This window comes from Mus caroli, chromosome 14 (genome assembly GCF_900094665.2).
Source record: "Mus caroli chromosome 14, CAROLI_EIJ_v1.1, whole genome shotgun sequence".
Classification (NCBI taxonomy): domain Eukaryota; kingdom Metazoa; phylum Chordata; class Mammalia; order Rodentia; family Muridae; genus Mus; species Mus caroli.
Genome location: NC_034583.1, coordinates 67,940,167 through 67,962,945, shown reverse-complemented (window position 1 = coordinate 67,962,945; position 22,779 = coordinate 67,940,167). Strand labels below are relative to the sequence as shown.

At 39.0% G+C, this 22,779-nt stretch overlaps 1 protein-coding gene across 4 annotated transcripts in view; it reads right to left on the bottom strand.

Moving 5' to 3' along the window:
* The window catches only part of Ccdc122 (coiled-coil domain containing 122), a 64,885-nt gene that overhangs the window by 19,210 nt on the left and 22,896 nt on the right, over nt 1-22,779 (bottom strand). For 2 of the 4 annotated variants that reach the window (XM_029469201.1, XM_029469202.1), the window contains exons 2-6: nt 18,487-18,580; nt 17,519-17,631; nt 11,624-11,668; nt 1,443-1,841; nt 625-741 (exon numbers count right to left, since the gene is read on the bottom strand). In XM_029469201.1, coding sequence (XP_029325061.1) covers nt 625-741; nt 1,443-1,841; nt 11,624-11,668; nt 17,519-17,631; nt 18,487-18,532 — 720 coding nt within the window. In that variant the 5' untranslated portion in view covers nt 18,533-18,580. The remainder of the gene's footprint in view (nt 1-624; nt 742-1,442; nt 1,842-11,623; nt 11,669-17,518; nt 17,632-18,486; nt 18,581-22,779) is intronic. The other 2 variants (XM_021182396.2, XM_021182397.2) reach the window with 2 other exon arrangements.

Sequence of the window (22,779 nt, the reverse complement as noted above, 5' to 3'; positions counted from 1 at the left end):
GAGTCTCACTCTGCAGCCTAGACTAGCTTGGAACCTGTGCAACCCTTCTGCCTTAGTAGCCCAAATGCTGGGATGATCGGCAAGAACCCAACTTCATCTTCATTTTATCTATAGTTGTTTTGAAAGTTGAAAATATCAAACCAAGACATGTTGAACAGCAATGCTTTTTAATGGCCCTTAGTCTATTTTCAAGATTCCAGTGTCTAGAATGGTCATCCCTTTAAACCATCTAAGCCTCTGCTCTCTAGCCATTAATTAGGTACTAAGTGGTAGGCAGAATGAGACCTGGAGGAACTCGAGAGAATTCTAAGTCAGATGTCTTTTTGGACCAGGTACTGCTTTATAGATTGGCTTCAAACTCTGTTCTTCCAAGTGCTAGCATTAAATAGGCATGTTTCATCCCATGAAGTGTTTAATGTGAATGAACACTTGCTTTGTTTGAATGCTTTCACATGTTTTAATGGAGTGTTATCTCTTGTTATATTTTAATGGCCTATATTTACTCAAGTTCTTTCTTGTTCCCTAGCTGTTTTGAAAATCAAGAGTAAACTGTGGAAATACAAAGATGGTATAAGTCTAGACATAGTCTCATGAAATATTTAAATATAGATAATTAAGACTCACCTCTATTTCTTTTCTTAAGTTTTCATGTGTCTTTTTCTCTTCTTCCAGAAAAGATGTTTTCTCAATGATTGACTCTTTTACTGTCATAATTTTATTCTTTATCTCTGAAATGTCTTCCTGGATATTTGTAAAATTTAAAAGATACAAGTCAAAATGAGTCTTCCAAGACTTTTTCAGGGTTTTCCTAATTTATGGAAACTAGCAAAATCAAAATTTAAATTTGGAAAGTAGGATTAGAACATTGCTTCTATAGCTATACAACATAAAGAACCATTGTTAGCACAAAGCAAACCTGGACTTCAGACACAAACTGAAAACCAAACAAAACATGAAGGAGAGCAGAGGTGTGCTGATGTTCCCTGACAGCAGTACACAGGGTGCTTTTTAATGCTTAGCAATGACTAGTGGGTATTTTAAGTTGCTTTCCCTATGGTCCTCTAGGAATAGTGAGAGGAATACAAAGATATCCAACAGGCAATTATGAATTCAGCTTGTGTGCATTAATCGCATGAACTGATTTGGTCAGCATTCTTCAGAATAGAAGCTAGAGGCTGAACCTTTTAGATTAATTGTTCACTGTGATTTTGACCATATATATTTATAAACCCACGGGTGATCTATAAATACCTTAGGCATCTGCACATTCAGGAAATTGCTATTTAACTTATATATCTGATTGCCATATTACTAACTTAAGTTTTAAAAATTGTGAAAATAGTTCCTGAATGTAGAGCTATACACATTTTCTTAATTTGATTATTATTGATTAGGTATACTTATAGAAAACAGAAAAGGGCTTGATAAGCATCATTTCAAACCTGTAATTGTATTGTGCAGTTCCCTTGGGAATCTTGGAGGTTTTCCATAAGATCTTCTTTCATTGTCTTTAGGTTTTTTATGAGATCTCGTTTTTCATAGAGTTCAGTCATAAATGGACATTGGCTTTTTATCTCTCCTAAATTATCTTTATAAGCTTTTATTTTTACATAATATGCATTATATTTTATCATTTGCTCCTCAAATTTTTCTTGGGCTGTTTCTGTATCAAATTTAAGTTTTAAACTTTCTGAATATAAGGACTCAATTTGAGCTTCTAAGCGTCCACACTGAAGTTTAGAGCTCTCCATGGCGGCATCTTGCCGATGCATTTGCCTGTCTGTTTCTTTAGCTTCTTCAGCAATAGTCACTATTTGTTTTTCAAGATCATGAAGTTCAATCTGTAATATATTTTATAAATATCATTAATGATTAACTGATTGTTTAAGCTGAGAGGAAAATTATTATTTTAAGTCATAATGCACATAAGGAATCACAACATAAAAACGTACATTTATTAGATATAGAGAAATGATTCATACTAGAAGACATGCAATAGCATAATATACACTTATTTTAGAATTAGAGAACAGTCTCAGTTGTGTATTTCTTACTTGCTCATCTAATTCTAAAGGATTAAATGATATAATTTTAGCATCTTATGTGGAAAGCAGATACTTGGTTACTCTAAAATGCTTTTATAGGTACCTGAACTATTTGTTCAAATAAGACAGTGTGGTAAAAATTATATAGCCAGAGTTAAGTAACCCAGAGACTAGTTTCCTCATTTTTACAAATCTCTAAGATCACACGAAACAAGCTTAATTATCCCATCCAAATGTCAGTTTCTTCATTTGCAAAATAAATACAAAGTACCTACTTTGACTTCAGGGGATCAGCCATGGCTCACTCGTGCCTCCTTACTAACACCTGATTCCATGTGACCAGTTTTCTTTGGCTCTTCTGACTCAGGTCTCACTATTTCTTCTCAGTGTCAGCAACCCCTTCAAATATGGGGCTGCCTCGGTGTTTACTCACCATATCTTCTCATCATTCTCTACATATTAAACAGTCAGGTAAATGGTCCCATTTTATTGTATTTTCTGCTGACGGTTCACAGACTATATGTGGTTATTAAGTTCTGTATTCAACTGCCATGGGCCACTTCAAATTCATGATGTACACAAATCAGACTTTCCTCCTCCCTCTATAACCTATTCTATTTGTATCAGTTATCAGTTGCCATTACCATAAAACCTCAGTGACATACAAGACAGTGGTATTTATCATGAACATGCCTGGGAGACACTGGTGTTGCTAGGTGATGCATATGCTTGAGAGCAGGGAGCTCTTCCTGATGGTTCTGCTGACTTTGGTTGGGTTTGCTCTTATGCTCGGGGTTGTACTTCTTTGTTAAATGGCTTTTAGGGGAATTAGACTCTTAAGTCCTCTTAAACAGGGATATGTATTCATCGGGTTCCTTGTCTTGGCATTTCTGAAAAAGGAAAACTAAATTGTCCTATGTGAAACTAAGCAGACCTCTGGTGCAGGCTACCCATGTCAAAGGTGACAGGGAAGGTAGGAAGGCTCCAGTGAGCTGCTAAACCCTCACCATTTACCATTATTATCACTACTGTACAAAGGGTAAAACTGAAGTACAGGGATGTTAAATAGGAAAGGCAACAAACTGGAATCCTGACTGAACCTAGGAATATTTGATCCTGTGGTTTGCAATTTTCATTTTATTTGCTAGATCAATAAACATATGAGGTATATCTTTTTAATAACATATATAGATCGAAAGTTTAGTTAATAAAAATAGAAGTTGGTAAGAATGTTATATCTAACAAAGCCTTTTTCAAATTGAGAGATAAATATATTTCAAGACAAGCACAAACTAAGGCAGAGCATGACCACCAGCCCACTACTCCACAAGATATTTAAAGGAATATTATGCAAAGAGAAGGAAGAAAGGCAGTCTTGATAATGAGAACATAGAGAAGAATACATTTCTGAAGAGGAATGGCTAAGCAAAGGAATCCGTCATGCTCAACCCGATAAGCTAGTAACCCTCTGGTACTAATAGGAGGGAAAGTACAGACAATTATCCAACTAGCCATAAAAAATAACCAGCAAAGTTACAGGAACATCTGTCTATAATAACCTTAAATGTAAATTATCTCAATTTACCAGCAAAAGAACATGGGCTATCTGACTGATTTTAAAAACCAGATGCAACTTTCTGTGGTCTTCAGGAAAAACACTTTACTGGTAAGGACACCCACACTGAGGGTCAAAAAATGGAAGATAATCTACCCAGCAAACAGAAACTGAAAAGATATTGGCATATCTACTCTCGTACATGATAAAATAGACTTTGAGCCAAAATTATCGAGAAAAAATGAAGAAGACCACAACATATTAATAAAAGGAAAAACTACACAAGGAAGACAAAATAATTTGGTACATATACATCAAACATTGAGGCTTCCATAGTGGGCATAAAACATCAGATAAGTACAGCTACGGCAGTGGTGAGCTATTTAAATCTTTCTATGTAAGTTATCTGAACTAAAAATGAACACAGTTCAAGTAAATATAAGTTAAATTATACCAGACTTAAACTCAGACTTAACAGATATACATAGAGAAGAGTCCATCCAAGAGACACTGAACACACATTCCTCTTAGCAGCTCATCAAATCTTCTCTAAACAGCCCATATCCTAGAACACAAATGAAGTCTTACCAAATATAAAAGAATCAAAGTAAGTAACTGTATCTAATAAGAGCTAACAAATAATAAAATATATAAAGAGTACAGAGATACGCAGAGATTCAACTGTGCAGTTCTGAATGATGAGTGAGTCAGTGGAGAAAGCAGGGAAGGACTGAAAAGTGCCTTGAGTTGAATTGCGCTGTTTTGAACAATAAAGGGCTCCTAGGCTCAGGCACTTACACACTTGGTCCCCCATTCAGGAGTTTTAGGGGAGGTGGTATGGCCTTGCTGGAGGAACATCTCCCCACTTCCAGTTTACTCTTTATCTTCCGGTTGAGAATAAGATTTCTCAGATTCCTGCCCTACTTACCTGGTGTCACTCCTTATAGCCATTATGGGCTCTCCTCTAGAACTGTAATCCAAAATAAACAATTCCTTTTGTAAGTCGCCTCAGGTCCTGATATTTTATTATAGCAAAAGAAAAGTAACTAATACAGAAGAGAAAATAAAAACAGGGCTTACTAGAACCTTTGGGATACAGCTAAGTCAGCTAAGAGGAATGTTTATAATGAATATCTACATAAAACAATTTAAAATATCTGAAATAAATTAATGATGTACCTCAATGTCCTTGAAAAATCAAGAACAATCTAGTCTTAAAAGTAGCAGATGGGAGGAAATAATAAAGATTGTGACATAAATGGAGTTTAAAAGAAAACTCTTACAAGACTACTTACAAGCTCTTTGAAAAAAATGAATAATATTGACAAATTCTTAGCCAAACTAACAACAACAACAACAATGCTCTGGGCTAGCAAGATAGCTCAGCAAGTAAAGGTCAAGGTGCTTCCTGCCAAGCCTGAATTCCATCTTCACAAATCAAATGGTGAAAAGAGAGAATGGGTTCCTCTAAGTTGTCCACAGACCTCCACAATGGGATGCGAGTGTGGATACACACACTTTCACAAATAAATAAAAACAATGAGAGAATACATAAATTAGAGATGAAAAGGGAGAAATTACTACATAAAGCAGTAAAATACAAGATATAATTAAGGAGTACTTTGAAACTCAAATGCCAAGAAACTAGAAAATATAGAAAAAAATGGATACATTTCTAGATATAGATGACCTATCAAAACTCAAGTATGGACAGATATTAAGTAGTGTGGATAGCCCTGGAGCTAATTATATTTGATGTTAATTCCATTCTCCTGTGAGTGGTTGTGAACAAGGAATGAGTCAGCGCTTAGGTTTCCTGTAAACCTGCTTCCCACCTTAATTTGTAAATTAAAGGAGAGCTGATGATTGGGCAGATAAAAGGAAAGGTGGAGCAGAAGATGGGGAGAGAGAGGAGAAAATGGAAGAGGGAAAGGACTCAGAGGAGGAGGAAGACGAAGAAAAGCTGAGCAGAAGCACATGGCCTGGAGAAACCACAAGCTCTAAGGGGTCTCATGGGATGGGAAAGATGGTAGTGTAGTGGTAGATTTGCTCAATCTAGGCATACAGCATGTATGCATATTAACTGAGTTGTGTTTTCATTGCTCGGGCATATCTGGGTTGGAGATTTACTGCAACAATAAAGTATAAACAGATCCATAATCACCACTTGGATTAAGGCAACAAGAAAGAAAACTTTCCACAATGAAAACTCCAGGTCCAGACACATTCACTGACAAATTCTACTGCCCCTTTAAAGAGCTAGCACTAAGGCTAGTTCTTTCTTTTAAAGATGGCTGAACTGACCATCTTCTATAACCAGGAAAAGCTTCCAGCAATGGGACTGGAACACCAATCCAGCTACAAAACCTTCAGCCTATAATCTATCTTGACTCCAAGAGCTTCTGGGAATGTCTGACCAATAGTTGACACTGCCTAGATGGCCAGGAACGGGAGGCTGGATAGCCCAGAGACCCAGGATAAAACAGACTAGGAAAAAATTCCATGAAATGTGTACTAATGATATTCTACAATATATACCCATAGATCGGTAGCTAGTCCAACTATCACCAGAGAGGCATCATCCATCAACAAATGAAGGCAGATGCAGAGACTCACAGCAAACAAACACTAGGCAGAGGGAGGGGACCCCAAAGAAGCAGAAGGATTGCAAGAGCCACAGGGGTTGAGGATACCAGAACAGAGCCCACAGAGTCAACTAAGTAGGGCTCATAGTGTGTCACAGAGATTGAAGTGACATCCATGGGATCTGAGTTAGGTCCTCTACATATGTGTTGTGATTTTGTAGCTTAGTGTTCTTGTGGCACTCCCAAGAGAGGGAGGGGGAGGGGAGAGGGAGGGAGAGAGAAAGAGAGGGAGAGAGAGAAGGAGGGAGAGAGGGTAGGGGGAAAGAGGGAGAGGGAGAGGGAGAGGGAGAGAGAGAGAGGAGAGGGAGAGAGGGAGAGAGGGAGAGAGAGAGAGAATGGTGTGTGGGGGGGAGACTCTGACTCTTTTGCTTGCTCTTGGGACCCTTTGCTTCTACTGTCCAACATTAATGTAAGGGTCTGTGCCTAGTCTTATTGTAACTTGTTATGCTGTGATCTGTTGATAACACTGGGAGGCCTACTTTTCTTTTTCCTTTCCTTTCCTTTCCTTTTCTTTTCTTTTCTTTTTTTTTTTTAAAGAGAAACACAGGAGGTGTGGATCTAGAAGAAGTCAGGTGGAACTTGGAAATATAGAGGGAGGAGAAACTACTTTGGGAACTACTTTATACTGTTAGTATAAAGGAAAGATAAAATAATAAAAAAGAATGCATCGTTTAAACAATATTGATATCTATTTTAAACATAATTTATAGACACTGTGAGTTCCATTTAGTAGGCTTTTATATAAGGGCATGTAATAATAGTTTTCATATTTTATAGTATGTATATCTGCATTTATGTTTTCTAGGAGAAAACAGTAAATTTTGCTCAGGAAATCACTCATATTATTTCTAAATTTATGTTTTGATACTTCTCCTTAGTATAATAAAGTGTCACAGTTGCTATGACAAAAAAAAAAAAACAACCAAACAAACAAACAAACAAAAAACACTAAGGCTCCTTAAGTTGTTCCAAAAATAATACCAGAAAGAATGCTACCAAATGCTTTCTATAGAGCCAGCATCATCAGGATGTCAACAGCAGACAGGGCCAGACACAGGGACCAAAAAAAACTGTAGATCAAGATCCCTGAGGAACATAGGTACAAAAACTCTCAATAAAGTTCTATCAAGCTGAAGTCAAAAACACATTAGGATGATGTGTGATGACCAAGTTGACTCCACTGCAAGGATGCAAGAGTAGCACAAAACATGCACATTGGTAAGTATAATTCGGCACACAAGTGGATGTAAGGAGAGAAAACCATAAGCTCACCTCAGCCAATGCACAAAATCATTTGTCAAAGCTCAATAGATAATAATAATTCATAATAAAATCACCAAAGAAATTAGTAATAGATGGTACATACATCAACAAAGTAAAGGCTATATTTCACAAACATACAGTCAACAGTATATTAAGTAAGAAAAAGCTGAGATCGTTTATTCTAAAATCTCAAGCAAGGATGGCTACTCTTTCCATTCTTTAAAGTCTTTCAATTTTAAAATATTTTGATTTTTAATTACACACACACACACACACACACACACCTGTGGGTGAGTTTGTGCAGACAGGTACACTATTCATGGAAGCCAAAAGGCATAGATTCCTTGGAGCTAAAGTTACAAAGGGATCCATCCCATATACAATCACCAAACCCAGCCACTTTTGCAGATGCCAACAAGTGCATGCTGTCAGAAGCCTGTTATAGCTGTCTCCTGAGAGGCTCCATCAGTGCCTGACAAATACAGAGGTGGATGCTCATAGCCTACCATTGGACTGAGCACAGGGTCCCCAATGGAGGAGCTAGAGAAAGGACTCAAGGAGCTGAAGGAGTTTGCAGCCCCATAGGAGGAACAACAATATGAACCATCCAGTACCCCTAGAGCTCCCAGGGACTAAATCACCAACCAATGAAAACACACTGTGGTACTTGAATATGAAGCAGAGGATGGCCTAGTCGGTCATCAGTGGGAGGAGAGGCCCTTGGTCCCGTGAAGGCTCTATGCCCCAGTGTAGGGGAATGCCAGGGTCAGGAGGTGGGAGTAGGTGGGTTGGTGAGCCAGGGGAGGGGGAAGGAGATAGGTGAGTTTTGTAGGGGAAACCAGGAAAGGGGATAACATTTGAAATGTAAATAAAGAAAATATCTAATAAAAAATAATTTACAAACAAAAAAGGAAAAATTAAAGACAAGGTGCACAATTATCAGAGATTGTCTAATTTAGGGAGATTAAGTATTAATAAAATTAGCTAAGGATTCTGTGTCTTCTCTAGTAGTTTCAAACCACTAGAAAATGTACAATTTAGGTAGCAAGGCTGAAAACATTGTTAACTATTAAATGTTAGATCTCTACCTCATTATAATTCATACTCAAGTAAAACCAGCATAGTAAAACTAAATGGTTCACTTGTCTATATATAAAAAAAAAATTGCATGACTGAAAAAAAAAAACACAAACAAATACTTGTCAGCCATTTGACATGGGTTCTGGAAACTGCACATTGGTCCTCTGCAAAGCAGTGTGCTCTGTTAACTGCGGAGCAATCTCTCTAGCCCCTTCTTTGCACACCTATTCTAGACAGTGCTCAGTCTTAGCTACTCCAGTAAGGGGAGGGGGAAAGGGGAACGGGAAGGGGGAGAGAGAGGGAGGGGGAGGGAGAGAGGGAGAGGGAGAGGGGAAAACGTCAGATTATCCTTACTTGTAAATGACATAATCTAATACATCTGAAAGAACCTAACGATTCTATCAGAAAAGTCTTAAAGCTGATAAGTACTTCCAGCAAAACAGCAAGGCAATAAAAAATGTCATTGTACAAAGACTAGTACCTTTTTAAGTATAAAAAATGCACCAAGAAAGATATGGAAGACAAAAATTTATTCACAATAGCTTAAAATACCTAGGAACACTCCTCTTGCCCTCCCCAATGGACTGAAAGACAGCTTGGTGGTGGTGGTGTTCTTATTCTCAGTCAGGGGCAGAGCAGGTGGCTGTCCTTTGTTCATCCTAGCTTGATGCCTGGCTTGGTGGCCGAAGCTGTTTTATACCTAGGACTCACAAAAATCAAATCAAACCCAGGCAGTGCAGTGTAGAAGGAGGAAGATAAGAGAACTGCAGATGCCATGCCGCCTACAGACCTGACCTCCAGTGCATGGCACAGGCAGGCCAGAGATACCTGCTTGCTGACATGTCACGCAGTGTGACTAGAGGATATTGCCCAGGGGACCACCAGCCACATGGCCAGCCCTATCACCGGGGCCACGGTGAGGTCCCAGCTCCCACTGACTCTGACAGACACGTCTGAGTCCCTGCCTATGCAAAGACAGGGCTCAGTGCCCATGTCCATGGCTCATATTTCCATTAGAGAACATGGGGATGCCCTGGTCTGGGTGCCAGGGACCACCTGGATGTCCAGGGCCGTGCAGAACTAGTGCTGGCCCTCACTGGATGCAACACTCAGGAGAACTGGCCTTATCTCTCACTGCTGACAGCACTGAGAAGAGTTCGTCCTGCACCTTTCTTGGCAACATAGTAGAGTAGTGCTGGCCCTGGTAGAGGGAGGAGACATGGGCAAGCCAGCCCTGAGAACAAGAGCAAGGAAGTGCTGGCTCTGCCACTCATCTGCTTGAGGAGGTGTGGGGTGGGATGATCCCCTCCACTGCCGCACACCACCTGTGGCAGTTGGGAAATCTGCCCCTGGGGTCATGAAAGCAGGTGAGCTTGCCTTATCCCTTACTGACTGCAGCACTCAGGAGAGTAAGCCCTGTACCTCTCCTGAGCAACACAGTGGAGCTGGCCCTGATGTCACACACAGGCTGCAGTACTTGGGAGAATGGGCCCTGTGCTTTTACTAGGCAGCATAGTAGAGCTGGCTCTGGAGGCATGGGTGTGGGTGAGCTGGCTCTAAGGGAATAAGCAAGAGAGCTGATCCTGCCTCCTGCTGATGACTGCTTTGGGTGGCCTAGCCAGAGCCATACTGCAGAGCTTGCCCTGATAGTGTGAATAAGGAAGAGGCAGTATGCTGACCAGTTCAGCTACCACCCAGGCGTGGATCCAGGGCTCTGAGACAGCTCACTCAATCATCTGTGAACAGTCAGGATACATGAAAGGGCTAGACCTGCTGTTCCAAAGCTGCAGGAACTTCACGACACAGAGCAACAACAGGATAACTAGGAGTCCCAGTGAGGACCCAATATTGATTTCGAACAGACACCAGAGATCTCGAACCAGACCAGTGACTCACTGCAACGAACATTTGCAAGTGAAGATGTGTGGACAGAGGGATATACTGTGGAACACACTGTGACACACTACATCATCCAGGATGAGATGTGTTCTATACTTTGGTTTGGGGTGTGTGTGTTATTTTGGGGAGGATATTGCAAGGGCATAGGGCAGATATGAGGGGACAATGGGGAGATAAGCAGGACTGGGGTACATGATGTGAAACTCACAGAGAATAGAAAGTTTAAAAAAATTAAATATCCAGGAATAAACCTAGAAAACAAAGTAAAAGAATTCTACAGTGAAAACTCAGCCCTGTGGTAGGATTGGGACAAAGACAAGCAAATCTCTAGAGCTGGCCAGCTATCCAGCTTAGCCAAGTTGGTGACCTCCACATTTGTTGAGAGACCCTGTCTCAAAATATAAGGAGGAAAATTACTGTGGGAAGACACCTGATGGTGACTTCTGGCCACCATGTGCACATGTGTACACATGCATGGATTCCCACTATGCATGTACACATGCACATACACACACACACACAGAGACACACACACACACAGAGACAGAGAGAGACACAGAGAGAGAGGCATAGACAAGGATTTTTCTGACTAGGTTTCTAATAACACAGGAAATAATTCCAAGAACTGGCAGGAGACTGAATGAATTACAATGGTTCTGTTCTGCAAAGGAAACAGTCATCAACAAACAGAATGGGTAAAATTATCTTTTCCAACTTGACATTGGACGAGGATTAATGTTAAGGACATACAAAGAATTGCAAACGTTAAAAATCAAAACCTCAAATCAATAAATGGGTGTATGGCATGAATAGGCAGTTCTCTAAACAAGAAGTACAGATGGCCAATAAATCCACAAAAAAGTATTCATCATCATTAGTCCTCAGTGAGCTGCAAATCAGTATTGCTTTTAGATTCCATATCATCTTGGTCAGAATGGTTCTGACCAGTAAACCAAAAACAAACGCTGGGGCGGACACAGGGAAAGATGCAAGCTCAATCTCTGCTAAAGTGAACGTCACTTTGTACAGCTGAAAGATCTCTGCAAATAGAGCTATGACTTGAATCAGCTGCGCCACTCTCCTGTTCATACCTGAAGTAATCTAAATTACACATTCATGTTTGTAGCTGTACTTACCTCAATAATCAGGAAGTGGAACCAGCCAAGATGTCTATTAGGTAACTAGATAAAAAAAAATAGCACACACAAAAAAACAACAAAAAAACAAAAAAACATAATTTTCTGTAGCAATACAGAAAAATTGAATTATGGCATTTTCAGGAAAATGTATGCAACTGGAAACCATTGTATTGAATAAAATAAACTAGTTTCAGAAAGACAAGACACATTTTCTCTTGTATGGGGGGGAAGAATGTGCGTGTGTGCATGTGTGTCTCTGTGTGTGCGTGTGTCTGAGTATGTGTAGGTTATGAAAGTAGAAAGAGGATCACGAGAGAGGAAGAAGATATCCTAAGAGAGGTGGGAAATAGAAGAGATAATGAAATACATGTAAAGAGAAAGCAGAAATGTAGACTGACTGGGAAAGAGAAGAAACCACTCAAGGGGGAAGAGGTAGCGCAGAGGAGTGGGTGAAGGAAATGACTGATTTTTGTTTTAAATGAGCAACAGCTGGTTGAAGACCATTTAGGCTGGCTTTCATCGGCCTGGCTGAGATGTCTTGGTCTTGTTTATAAGCATTAAGCTGCAGAGACATGTCCTTCTCACAACAGCAAACACAGAAAAGTGGAAGTATGACTATGTAAGAACTCTCCTAAGCCTTTGCTTGACTCACTTGGGCAACACTCTAGATAGTCATATGACCAGAGTCAGGCTCAAGGGATGGAAATGTGTCCAGCACAATGAGAATACATAAAACTATCATACATTTCAAAAGAAAACAGGTTCACTGATAAAAGCTAACATGAATTTGCTCTTCAGAATGAGCCTTATTAGGAGAGTCCCAGGTTCATGGTCATAGCCAGCCATAATGAGGGACTTAAAGTAGGAGACCTTTAGGAGAGTTACAGCATCATACCATAGACAGCCATGGGGGTGCTCTGAAAGCACGTGTGGGAGCCTTAGGTACCCAGTTCCCTTCCGATCCTGAGAACAAAGGGAGGTTTTTTAGAGAGGACAAGTAGAGAGTGGAGATTGGGAAAGCTCCACACTATATGACCTGTCTGGCTTGGCCTGGCCTACATGCTCTAAGTTAGGAAAACACTGATAAATACAACGCTGTAATTCAAGGTTGTCCCAGATCTCGGGATCAAGGAGCCTGGGCATCACAGTTATAAAAGAATTCTTTGTAAGATCCGTGAGGTCACAGCCCACTCTAATCAACTGTGGGTAGCAATTATCTGAATTCTGAAATGTAACTAGGGATCTGTAAACTAACAATAATAATATGACACAGTGTGTATTTATAGACAAAGAGTTGAGACCAAAAGTATGCATTAGCACAGCCTGAAATCACAAACGTAGGTAACAGGACCCACCTTGAGAAACAATCTTTATTTTGTTTAATCGATATCCTTTTTGTTTATTTCTGAATTTAATTGTTCATTCAATTCCATATCAATCTGAACTTAAACAACTGCAGGACACTCATCGACCTTCTGTGTTGTCCCTATTACTATTGTCGTTCCCTTTAAATCAACTGGAAGTACCAGAAGGATGGCATTATAGTAAGTCAGTGAACTCCAACTCCAAGCCTTCTATGAGAGACTCCTTCATTGCTTTCCAGGCAGAGCCATGGCAGCCGCCATATTCAGCAGGTGCACAGCACCCCAAGTGCCCACCTCACAGTCCTCCTCTGCCGGTTTCACCCAGACAGTCAGGACCTGAGAGCTCATTCCTCAGTCTTTCTCTTTACCTCTACAACCTACTTTCCAAAAACACCCGTGATGACTGACACACCAACATAAAATCTAAAATTTAGGGATGAGTGGGAGACCATTTGTATAACATACATTAGGCTCTGGGTTCCATCCGTACCTACATTGTAGCATGTGTGTGCCTGAATCCACATATCATATAAACATGCAATCATCATAAACAAAAATTGTTTAAAATCCTCCATCCCCTTACTATTCATGCTCAGCTGTTCTTATTCCTCAGGACAGCATTGGTTAAATCAGAACAAGCAGTAAGTACTCACAGTCTCCCCATTACTCTCTACGTATTAATCACCCTACCATATATTTCAGCTGTATCTCTTCTTTAACCGTTTACCTTATCTAACTAGAAAGTAAGCACTATGACTACAAGAACCATATCTTATTCTTCATCACCATCTTCCTCTTTAGAGAGTGCCTGTCAAAATGTAGCAGCTCAATAAATGTTTATAAAATGATAGACACATACATAAGAAAATGGCTGTTGGCCACAATCAGGTTATCAATGATAATAGCATGTTAATTTGGTATGTGGATACACAACATTTCTCCTAATTAGGACACCTCTTTTCTTTCTTAAACTCATAAAGCATAATATTTTTACTAGCTTTAGCATTTTCTTTGGTCTATTTCCACCCTTAAACTAGAAATACCCTGCTACCACTACTTTTCCTTTTCTCCCTCTGTCCTATCTCATTAAGATAAAAGCAAGGTTAGTGAGTTCCAAATCTTTACATTTTGCAATGTGATGAGTTTTGTGTTTTACATTTTATCTATCTATCTATCTATCTATCTATCTGTCTGTCTGTCTGTCTGTCTGTCTGTCTATCTATCTATCTATCAATCATCTATCTATCTATTATCTATCTATTATCATTATATGTATAATGGTTAATGTGTGTATGTGAAGGCTGATGCTAACATCAGGTAGTGTCACAATTAAATCAAATTGTTTAGATCTAGTTAATATTTGGAAAATTAGAAAATTGGCTCTCAGTGCTAGAAAGTAGTCCAGACAGTATAAGAATTCTAACGCTGTTCTTCAGGGTCGCTTTGGCCATTTTTGAGTTCTTTGTCTTTCTGCCTATTTTAGGATCAACTCATCACAAAACAAAATGGAAATAGAATTTTTGCTTGGGATTTGTTTTACTATATGGGGAAAATAAATAAAATACTAGAGCTAACATTTTAATGATTTATGAAAATGGTATAGCTTTCCATTTTTTAAGTCTTTAACTTTTCTCATCAATATGTGGCTTGTTTGACCATTTGCCAAGTTCATCTCTTCTTAACAGCACAGTTTTGGTACCATCATAAATGGTGGTTTTTTTCTTAATTTCCGATAATTTCTTGACCATAAACATACATATAGTTTCTAATATTAATCTTAGTATTCTATTACTTTTAATATCCACTTACTCATATTAATAGCCTTTTCAATATTCTTTAGCATTTTTCTAAAGGTAACTATGCCAAGTATAACTTTTAAAAAGTTTAATTCGGGCTGGAGAGATGGCTCAGCGGTTAAGAGCACTGACTGCTCTTCCAGAGGTCCTGAGTTCAAATCCCAGCAACTACATGGTGCCTCACAACCATCCGTAATGAGAACTGATGTCCTCTTCTGGTGCATCTGAAGACAGCTACAGTGTACTTAGATATGATAATAAATAAATCTTTAAAAATTAAAAATAAAATAGAATAAAAAGTTTAATTCACCCTGCCTGTATACATTCTATTTCTTCTCCTTACATGATGCACTGCTTTGAATTACTGATACCACTTTGAATAAAACAAAAGCAAACTTCTTGCTTTGCTCCTGATCACTAAAGGGAGACACTCGGTCTTTCAGCCTTGGGCATATGGCTGTTCTTACACAGATGTTCTTTTCCTCTAGACTGAGGAAATTGTCGCTTATTCCTAATTTGCCGTGAGTTTTTGTCACAAATAGATGTTGAAACAAGTACTTTTTATAGACTCTAGAATTCTCTTTCTATAACAAAGTTTTTAATTGAATCTTTGCTTTAAAATGCATGTGAATCTGATCAACTCAGAAATAAATACAAGTCTCTTATTACTGGGTATAGCTCCCACCACTCCTCCAAACCTTCTCTATGCTATGCTATTTCCCAAGTACGAGTGCTGTGAATGTCCCAGTGCTCCATCAAGCCTCGATGGACTCTCTGAAATCTTAGCCCCCACCCCCTCTTTCTGTACACTTGTCCCGGTAGTCACTACTCCAGCTGTCCTCTACAGCGGGATTTGGAAAGATCACTTCTCTAGTCCTCTAATGTTGATGATGCCATGTGTCAAGCGGTTATTTGTTTGATTTTTTTTTTGTCTCCTCCCCAACAGGGCACGAGCAGTGTAAGAGTAAACACAATGTTCTGTAAAATTTTTACTCAAAAATAGGTTCTCGGCATAAATTAAAAAAAATGTCTAAAGCTTTATTTTTAAAAGTTGTTATAAGAAATTCTTTAAGAAATCTAAGACATTGCTTTGCATTATATCCTATTTCTCAAATATATTTTTAGGAGTGACTAACATAAGGAGAATATTTATAAAAAATCTATACTATATTAACAAAATTATTACCATTATGTATCTATGAATATGCTAGTACTTAAGTAAATGTCAAAATCAAGTCCTACTGCCCACTGGAATTACAAGTTTGCTCTAATACAAACCCCTTACAGCCATACTCAGTCATCATCTCCATTTTACAAAAGAGAAGGAAGAGGCAATGGCAAATTCAATTGTAGAGCTCAATATGCAAATCTAGCCTTGAGAGCAGGGCAGTTCAACTCCAGAGCCTACTCTCCATTTCTGTGATCCATTTAATAGTCTGTACAGACATGCCTTCCTCTTTTTTAATCACATTTCTAGAATGTAGTTATGTTCAATTTTGCTGCATGCAAGACCAAGATGGCCCCCATGTTCCTTGCAGAATGATGAGAGACCATCATGAAGAGGAAAGAACATAGAGAAAAGCTACTTGACATATTCACTGACAACTAATGTTTTATGGAGGAAACACCACCAGGATGAATTTAAATGAGTCTATGTGATGTGTTGGATTTTATGTATTTACACTACAGCCATGATGACAATGTAGCTGCAATGACACCGTATGGGAGTGTAAGATATTTTTTAAGCCCAAATCATTCATATAGACTACTGTAGGAGAACAGAAAAATTGAGGGAATAAATATTAATTTAAAATGAACCTCCTAATACTATATTTTTCTTTGTGGTGGTGCTGGTGTGTGTGTGTGTGCGTGTATGCTTGTGTGTGTATGTATGTTTCTGTGTGTGTCTGTGTGTTTGTGTATGTGTGTCTCCTGTGTCTGTGAACATGCGCATATGTGTGTACATAAATGTGAAAATTATAGGACAACCTCTAGTGTTCTTCCTCAAGCACCATCCACTTTATTTTACGAGTCAGGGTCTCTCAGTGGCTTGAGGCTTGCCAAGTAGGCTAGGTTGGATAAGCAGTAAGTCACAGGGATGGGCCTTTCTCCATACCCCAAGGCACATGCCAACATCCCAGCTTTATTACATGGGTCCTGGCTAACAAACTCAGGTTCTCCTGCTTGTGTGTTATAGAGAAATGGCCTGAGGTGGCTGCTCCCAGCCTGCTAGCTCCTCAGTGACACTGAGACACTAGCACACTGGGACACTGAGAAAGCATACTTTCTCAGCAGAGAATCCTGATGTTCTGCCAAGTAAGCTGCAGGCCTGAGGAAGTGGCCTTCATGATCTTCTCATGAGAAAAATCTTTTGTTTTACTTAAACTATGCAACACTTAAAAGAATGAGATCACAGACATATTTCTCAGTCTACAAGGAGGTTTGGGTCACCTTAAACCTAGATAAACTACTGTTTGAGAAACAGAAGCTGTTGAGAATTAGAAGCTGTGAGAGATCTTTATTGTGCTTGCCTATAAAAGATGCTGGAGAATTCAATAAAGTATGCAGTGCTCTGCACCCCGAGTCCTGATTACTGTGATCCCACCCAGGGACCCTGATGCACTAGACGTTGCCAGTGTGTCAAGCACATCACTGACTGAACTGTCACCTGTATTTTCTTTGTAAGTTACAGATCACTAAAAAGGGCATTTAAAAGATATGAAATTAATTACCTGCAACTGGAACAGAATTTTTTTATGTTTTTCTATTTCTGATGTTTGTGACTGTTGTTGTTTGGCGACTTGCTCTACAGCATCAGTTAATGCAGATGTGTCTTTGACCGCAGCTAGACAAAAGGAAAAGCTATTTAATAAAAATTAAACGAAGACATTTTAAGAAAGACATGTTTCTTTCTATAAATTCATTAAAAACTTGATTTTTTTCTTATAATAACTAAATTTAGGACTGACAGTCTCCTCTTTAAGTTCTAAAGAAAATCAAGAACAAGGCAGTAGTAATGGCACTGCAAGGCTGCTCACCTCAGTATGCTACCAGCTCTTTACAGGACAGAGTGAGTGTGATTTTCTGAATTTCTTAATATAGACATCTTGCACATATATTATAATTACAGTGCTACCATAGTAAGTGAAAACCACTTATAGTTTATTATTTTTCAGTATGGTTGATCCTGACTTTTAAAATCATTCACCTTTTTAAATTACGACTCCAAATTTACTCACTCTTTTTCCAAAATTTATAACCTTTTCCTATTAATTTTTGTTACACACACATATACACACATACATATATGCATATATATGCATCACACACACACACATACTACCAAATGTACAAGTACAGCCTTCTTGGTCTACATAATGTAACTTGCCCATATGTTCTCAAGGCTGACTACTTAGCACTGGATAACCAACTGATGTGCTCTACCCTGGGGAAGACCCCCCCACACACACACACACACTATCAGTATTTCTTATTTGTGTAGTCCTATGTTTTAAGTGCTATGTAAAACATATGAGCCCTCTGTGTGCTTATTCTGATGAACTATGACTGTGATCTTTTCCTCTCACTTGCTACCGGTTTTATCCTCTGGATACTTTCATTCCTTTCCATCACTGCTCCTGAGCATCCAGCTGTTCAGCTCAGATCACTTCCTTATCTGTTAGGCTAAGACACCTCTTACCTTTTGTAGGAATGACTTCATTCTTCCTTTCTGTGTCTCCTGACATTCTTTGTCTGGTAATTCTTTTCCCTGGATTGGTTTGCTTTCTTTTCTCCTACAAAACAATATATTGATAATGTTTCAATTTTTCTTTCTTCATGTCACATATTCATTATCCTGACAATTGTTAAATACATTACAAGGATAATTAAGGAGTGTTCACCATTACTACCAATAATGAAGTGAGACTTAGGAAGGAAAGAAAAAATATATTTAAGTTTTGGCTTTGCTTTTCAGCTGTTAGGACCTGGAGGAAGTTTTTTTTTGTTTGTTTGTTTATCTTCAGTGTCTTCACCTGTGAAGCCCCACAAGGCCAAGGTAATAATTAAAGATATTATAACATAATCTTAAATGTGATGTATATGTGTGTGTGTATGTGTGTATTACGTAAATATATGCACACACACACACACACACACACACACACACACATAAAATACCTGACATATGTTGGATAGTTATTCTGGATTAGCAGTAGGAATGTTGAGTACTGTGTTGAAATAGATTTAACCAGTTCATTTCAAGAACATCTGAAAATTTATGTCCAGTATTATTTTGACTATGGCAGGTCCTGATCCTAAGCAGGTTTGGAAGCCTACTTATCTATCTTTTATTTAGGAGCAACTGATAAGATGAAGGCAGAGGCATTATTCCATCAAAAAGAAAGAGAAAGAATCACACTAACACACGAGTGGCAAGGTTACAGGACAGGAATGTTGCGGGTCTCAGGAAAACATCAGAGTTTGCCTGTCCAGAGGAAAGATACAAGTTCTCATGATGAAATAAATGGATTCAATGTCAACAACTTCCACTGAGACCGGACATTATCACCTTTTATTTAGCATTTGTACATGAAGAATTTTCTAGTCAGTTGACTATATGTTAGCAAAAGCCCAAGATTTTTATAGATGTTGTAAATATTATCTAAACTAAAGTGATTCCAAACTTTGCATGACAAAACAAAAACAAAACAAAAAAAACTAAGAAACTTTATCCCAAAACTTGGCACATGTGAGAAAACATCCACAGAGAAGTTTCAGCTACCACCACGCATCTTTTGTGAGGATTAAATGCAACATAACACAACACAATACACACACACATTACAGATGCCTTCTAAGATAAAACTTAAATGACTAAGATGTATTCCATAAACAAAAAGAAAGAAAACCAAAATTGCTTCCTAGGTAAGGAGATTGAAACCTATGTATAAATATCTTACACTAAGCAGAGGAACCCTGAAAGTTTGGCTAGCAGTGCCGCAGACTGGACTCAGTCAGCCCCTCAACCCACAGGAGAATCAGGGTCCCAGTATTTAGGTGGGCAAGGAGTTGGCAGAAAAATGACAAACAGACACTGACACAGAGAGAGTACTGTATCCGAATGTAATTTCTCAAAACAAGCATCAGACTTAAAGAAGAAAACAAGGAAGTTAGGTGACACATTAAGGTCATCCAAGGTACATTGAGGTTACCCGATGCAAAATGACTCTTTACACAAAACAGAGAAATGTGCCGAGCAGTGGTGGCACATGCCTTTAATTCCAGCACTTGGGAGGCAGAGGCAGGTGGATTCCTGAGTTGGAGGCCAGCCTGATCTACAGAGTAAGTTCCAGGACAGCCAGGGCTATTCAGAGAAACCCTACCTCAAAAAACAAAACAAAACAAAACAAAACAAAACAAAACACAGAAATGCATACACAAAAACTGACAGGAACCAGGCAGTGTTTACAACTGGAATAAAATTCAGTGTTTACCACTGGGATCAAAAGCAGCCTCACCTAAGGTCAGCTTATTCTTAGAAGCCAGAGGCAAGGGCTTTATGCCCGTGCCATAGGTCCAATTCTAGTCTATTGTATAGTCCACCTTCCCCCTAGGCCATTGTAAATTCCTGTGTATGGGAGTGACTCAGCTGTTATTCTAAGTATTTACTCTAGTTCCTTCTTAGACCACAACCTTCCTTCTTCCTAGGCCATTGTAAATTCTTGCACATGGGCGTGACTTGGCTGTTATTCTAAATTTACTTTGTAGACTAGCCCTGAGATTTCTAGCTCTTTTCCAGTAAACTGTAATGCCTGATTTCTTTCACTGTACACTGGAGGCATTTAATCTGAATGAATAACATTCTTACTAAAACCAAAGCCCAAGGTTGGCTCAACAATTCCTAGGATATTGGAACACTGGTGGGGGCTAATCTAACTTAGCTATATGTCAAAAATCATTCCTTAGAGGCACTTATAATAAAACAATATTGAAGGACAAGTTTGGAGCATTCATGCTACGGGTTGCCAAGACTCCAGGAGACTAAGTTTCTGTGAAACTTTTTGCCTCAGAACCATGTTCAAGCTTTTGGGCCTGTCATACAGTTTTCACTGGAGTGGGTGTGGCATGGCAGATTGTCAGACTCTGGATATTTTCTTGTCTTCAAGTCACTCCCTTCAAATCTCACTTGGAACTTCCTTCCTTCCTACTGTCTTCCTGACTCTGAGTCCATTCCATTGTCATGCCTCTGCTCTGTATCCTTCCATCACTGCACACAGACCTGCCTCAGATTAACATTGGTGGATATGATCACATTCTCTAGCTGGCTTATTAGGTTTTGTAGTCAGAGACTTTAAAGTTCACCTACCTAACTTGAAAGCGCAAACTTTGTGCTTAGCCCAGTGCTTTCACTGACTACAGTCCTGAGCTTCTTTTATGCCTACTTGTGCTGGACACTACGTACTTTAGACCTTTATGTATTAATGTAATATTTATTCTGCTCTTGGTAGTGTTCTAAGTATTTTACTTATATGAACTCATCTGACCCTATGAGGTAGATATTTATAGAAAAGCTCACTGAGGCACCACATATAGTCAGGTAGCTATAGTGATGATACTTGAATTAATTTATTTTGGTACCAAAGTTCATATTCTTAATGTTATGTTAGAGTACTACTTTTGAGAGGGTAGAATCTTCACTTCAGAATCAAATTAGATTGTTAATCTTTTTCCCTTAGTTCTGGGGGTTTGAACCCAGGCATAATGTCTTTGTGTACACACATCCTACCATAGAGCATCTGCTTCCCCATTCATACTACCATCACCACTTTTCTGTTTGAGGAACTATTTCAAGATAGTGGCTTCAGCACCCCAATTTGCATGTTTGAATAAGGAACCTAATTTCATGCTATAATTTCCTATTAGGTGAGTTATCTTCCTAGTAACTTCAATCTCCCTCCTCCAAACCAGTGCCACTGGCACAATCGGCCTAAACCTGGATATTATACTTAATATCTATCTTAACTCAGTCTTTAGGAAAAGCCTTCAGGCCTTCAAATCATTCTTTACTACAAAGATGTATCTCCACTGAGCTTGATACATCCCTCAAATGGATGCAAGGACATGCCCCAACACATCCTTTGTGCTCCCTGAAACTCAAGCTCCACCTTCAGCAGAATCTCCAAGCTTGCTTTACCTGTTTTTGGTTTAAGTGAAACCCAGAAACACTGCCCCTTCATCAGGTCACTAGGTATAGTAGTGTCCTCAAAGGCCTTAGTATCAAAATACGTTCCTTCTTTATCTGGTTATGCACATTACCCCAAACCTAACCAACAGGAATGCCACCACAGTCACACGATGAGCTCTTTCAGATATCAATGCCTTTCTTTAATCCCTTTCTATCCAAGATACTTGCTATCCTCTTCCTTTCGTTATTCTGGAGCCCACTCAAGTATCTACCACACCATCTTTAATGTACTTCTGCATGGTATCTATGTCCTCCATGTTTCTACATTCAAAGTTCAAGCTTCCTTTTATTTGACCTATTGACAACATTTAACACATTTGATCGTGACTTCCTCCTCTGAAGCACAATACCTTGCCCCTTTTGCTGGTTCTTTTCATCTTCCTCACTTTTTAAAAAATTTTTTTTAATTAGGTATTTTCTTTTTTTTATTGCATTTTTTAATTAGGTATTTTCTTCATTTACATTTCCAATGCTATCCCAAAAGTCCCCCATACCCTCCCCCCCAACACTTCCCACACACACACTCCCTCTTCTTGGCCCTGGCGTTCCCCGGTACTGAGGCATATAAAGTTTGCAAGACCAATGGGCCTCTCTTTCCAATGATGGCCGACTAAGCCCTCTTCTGATACATATGCAGCTAGAGACACAAGCTCTGGGGTACTGGTTAGTTCATAATGTTGTTCCACCTATAGGGTTGCAGACCCCTTTAGCTCCTTGGGTACTTTCTCTAGCTCCTCCATTGGGGGC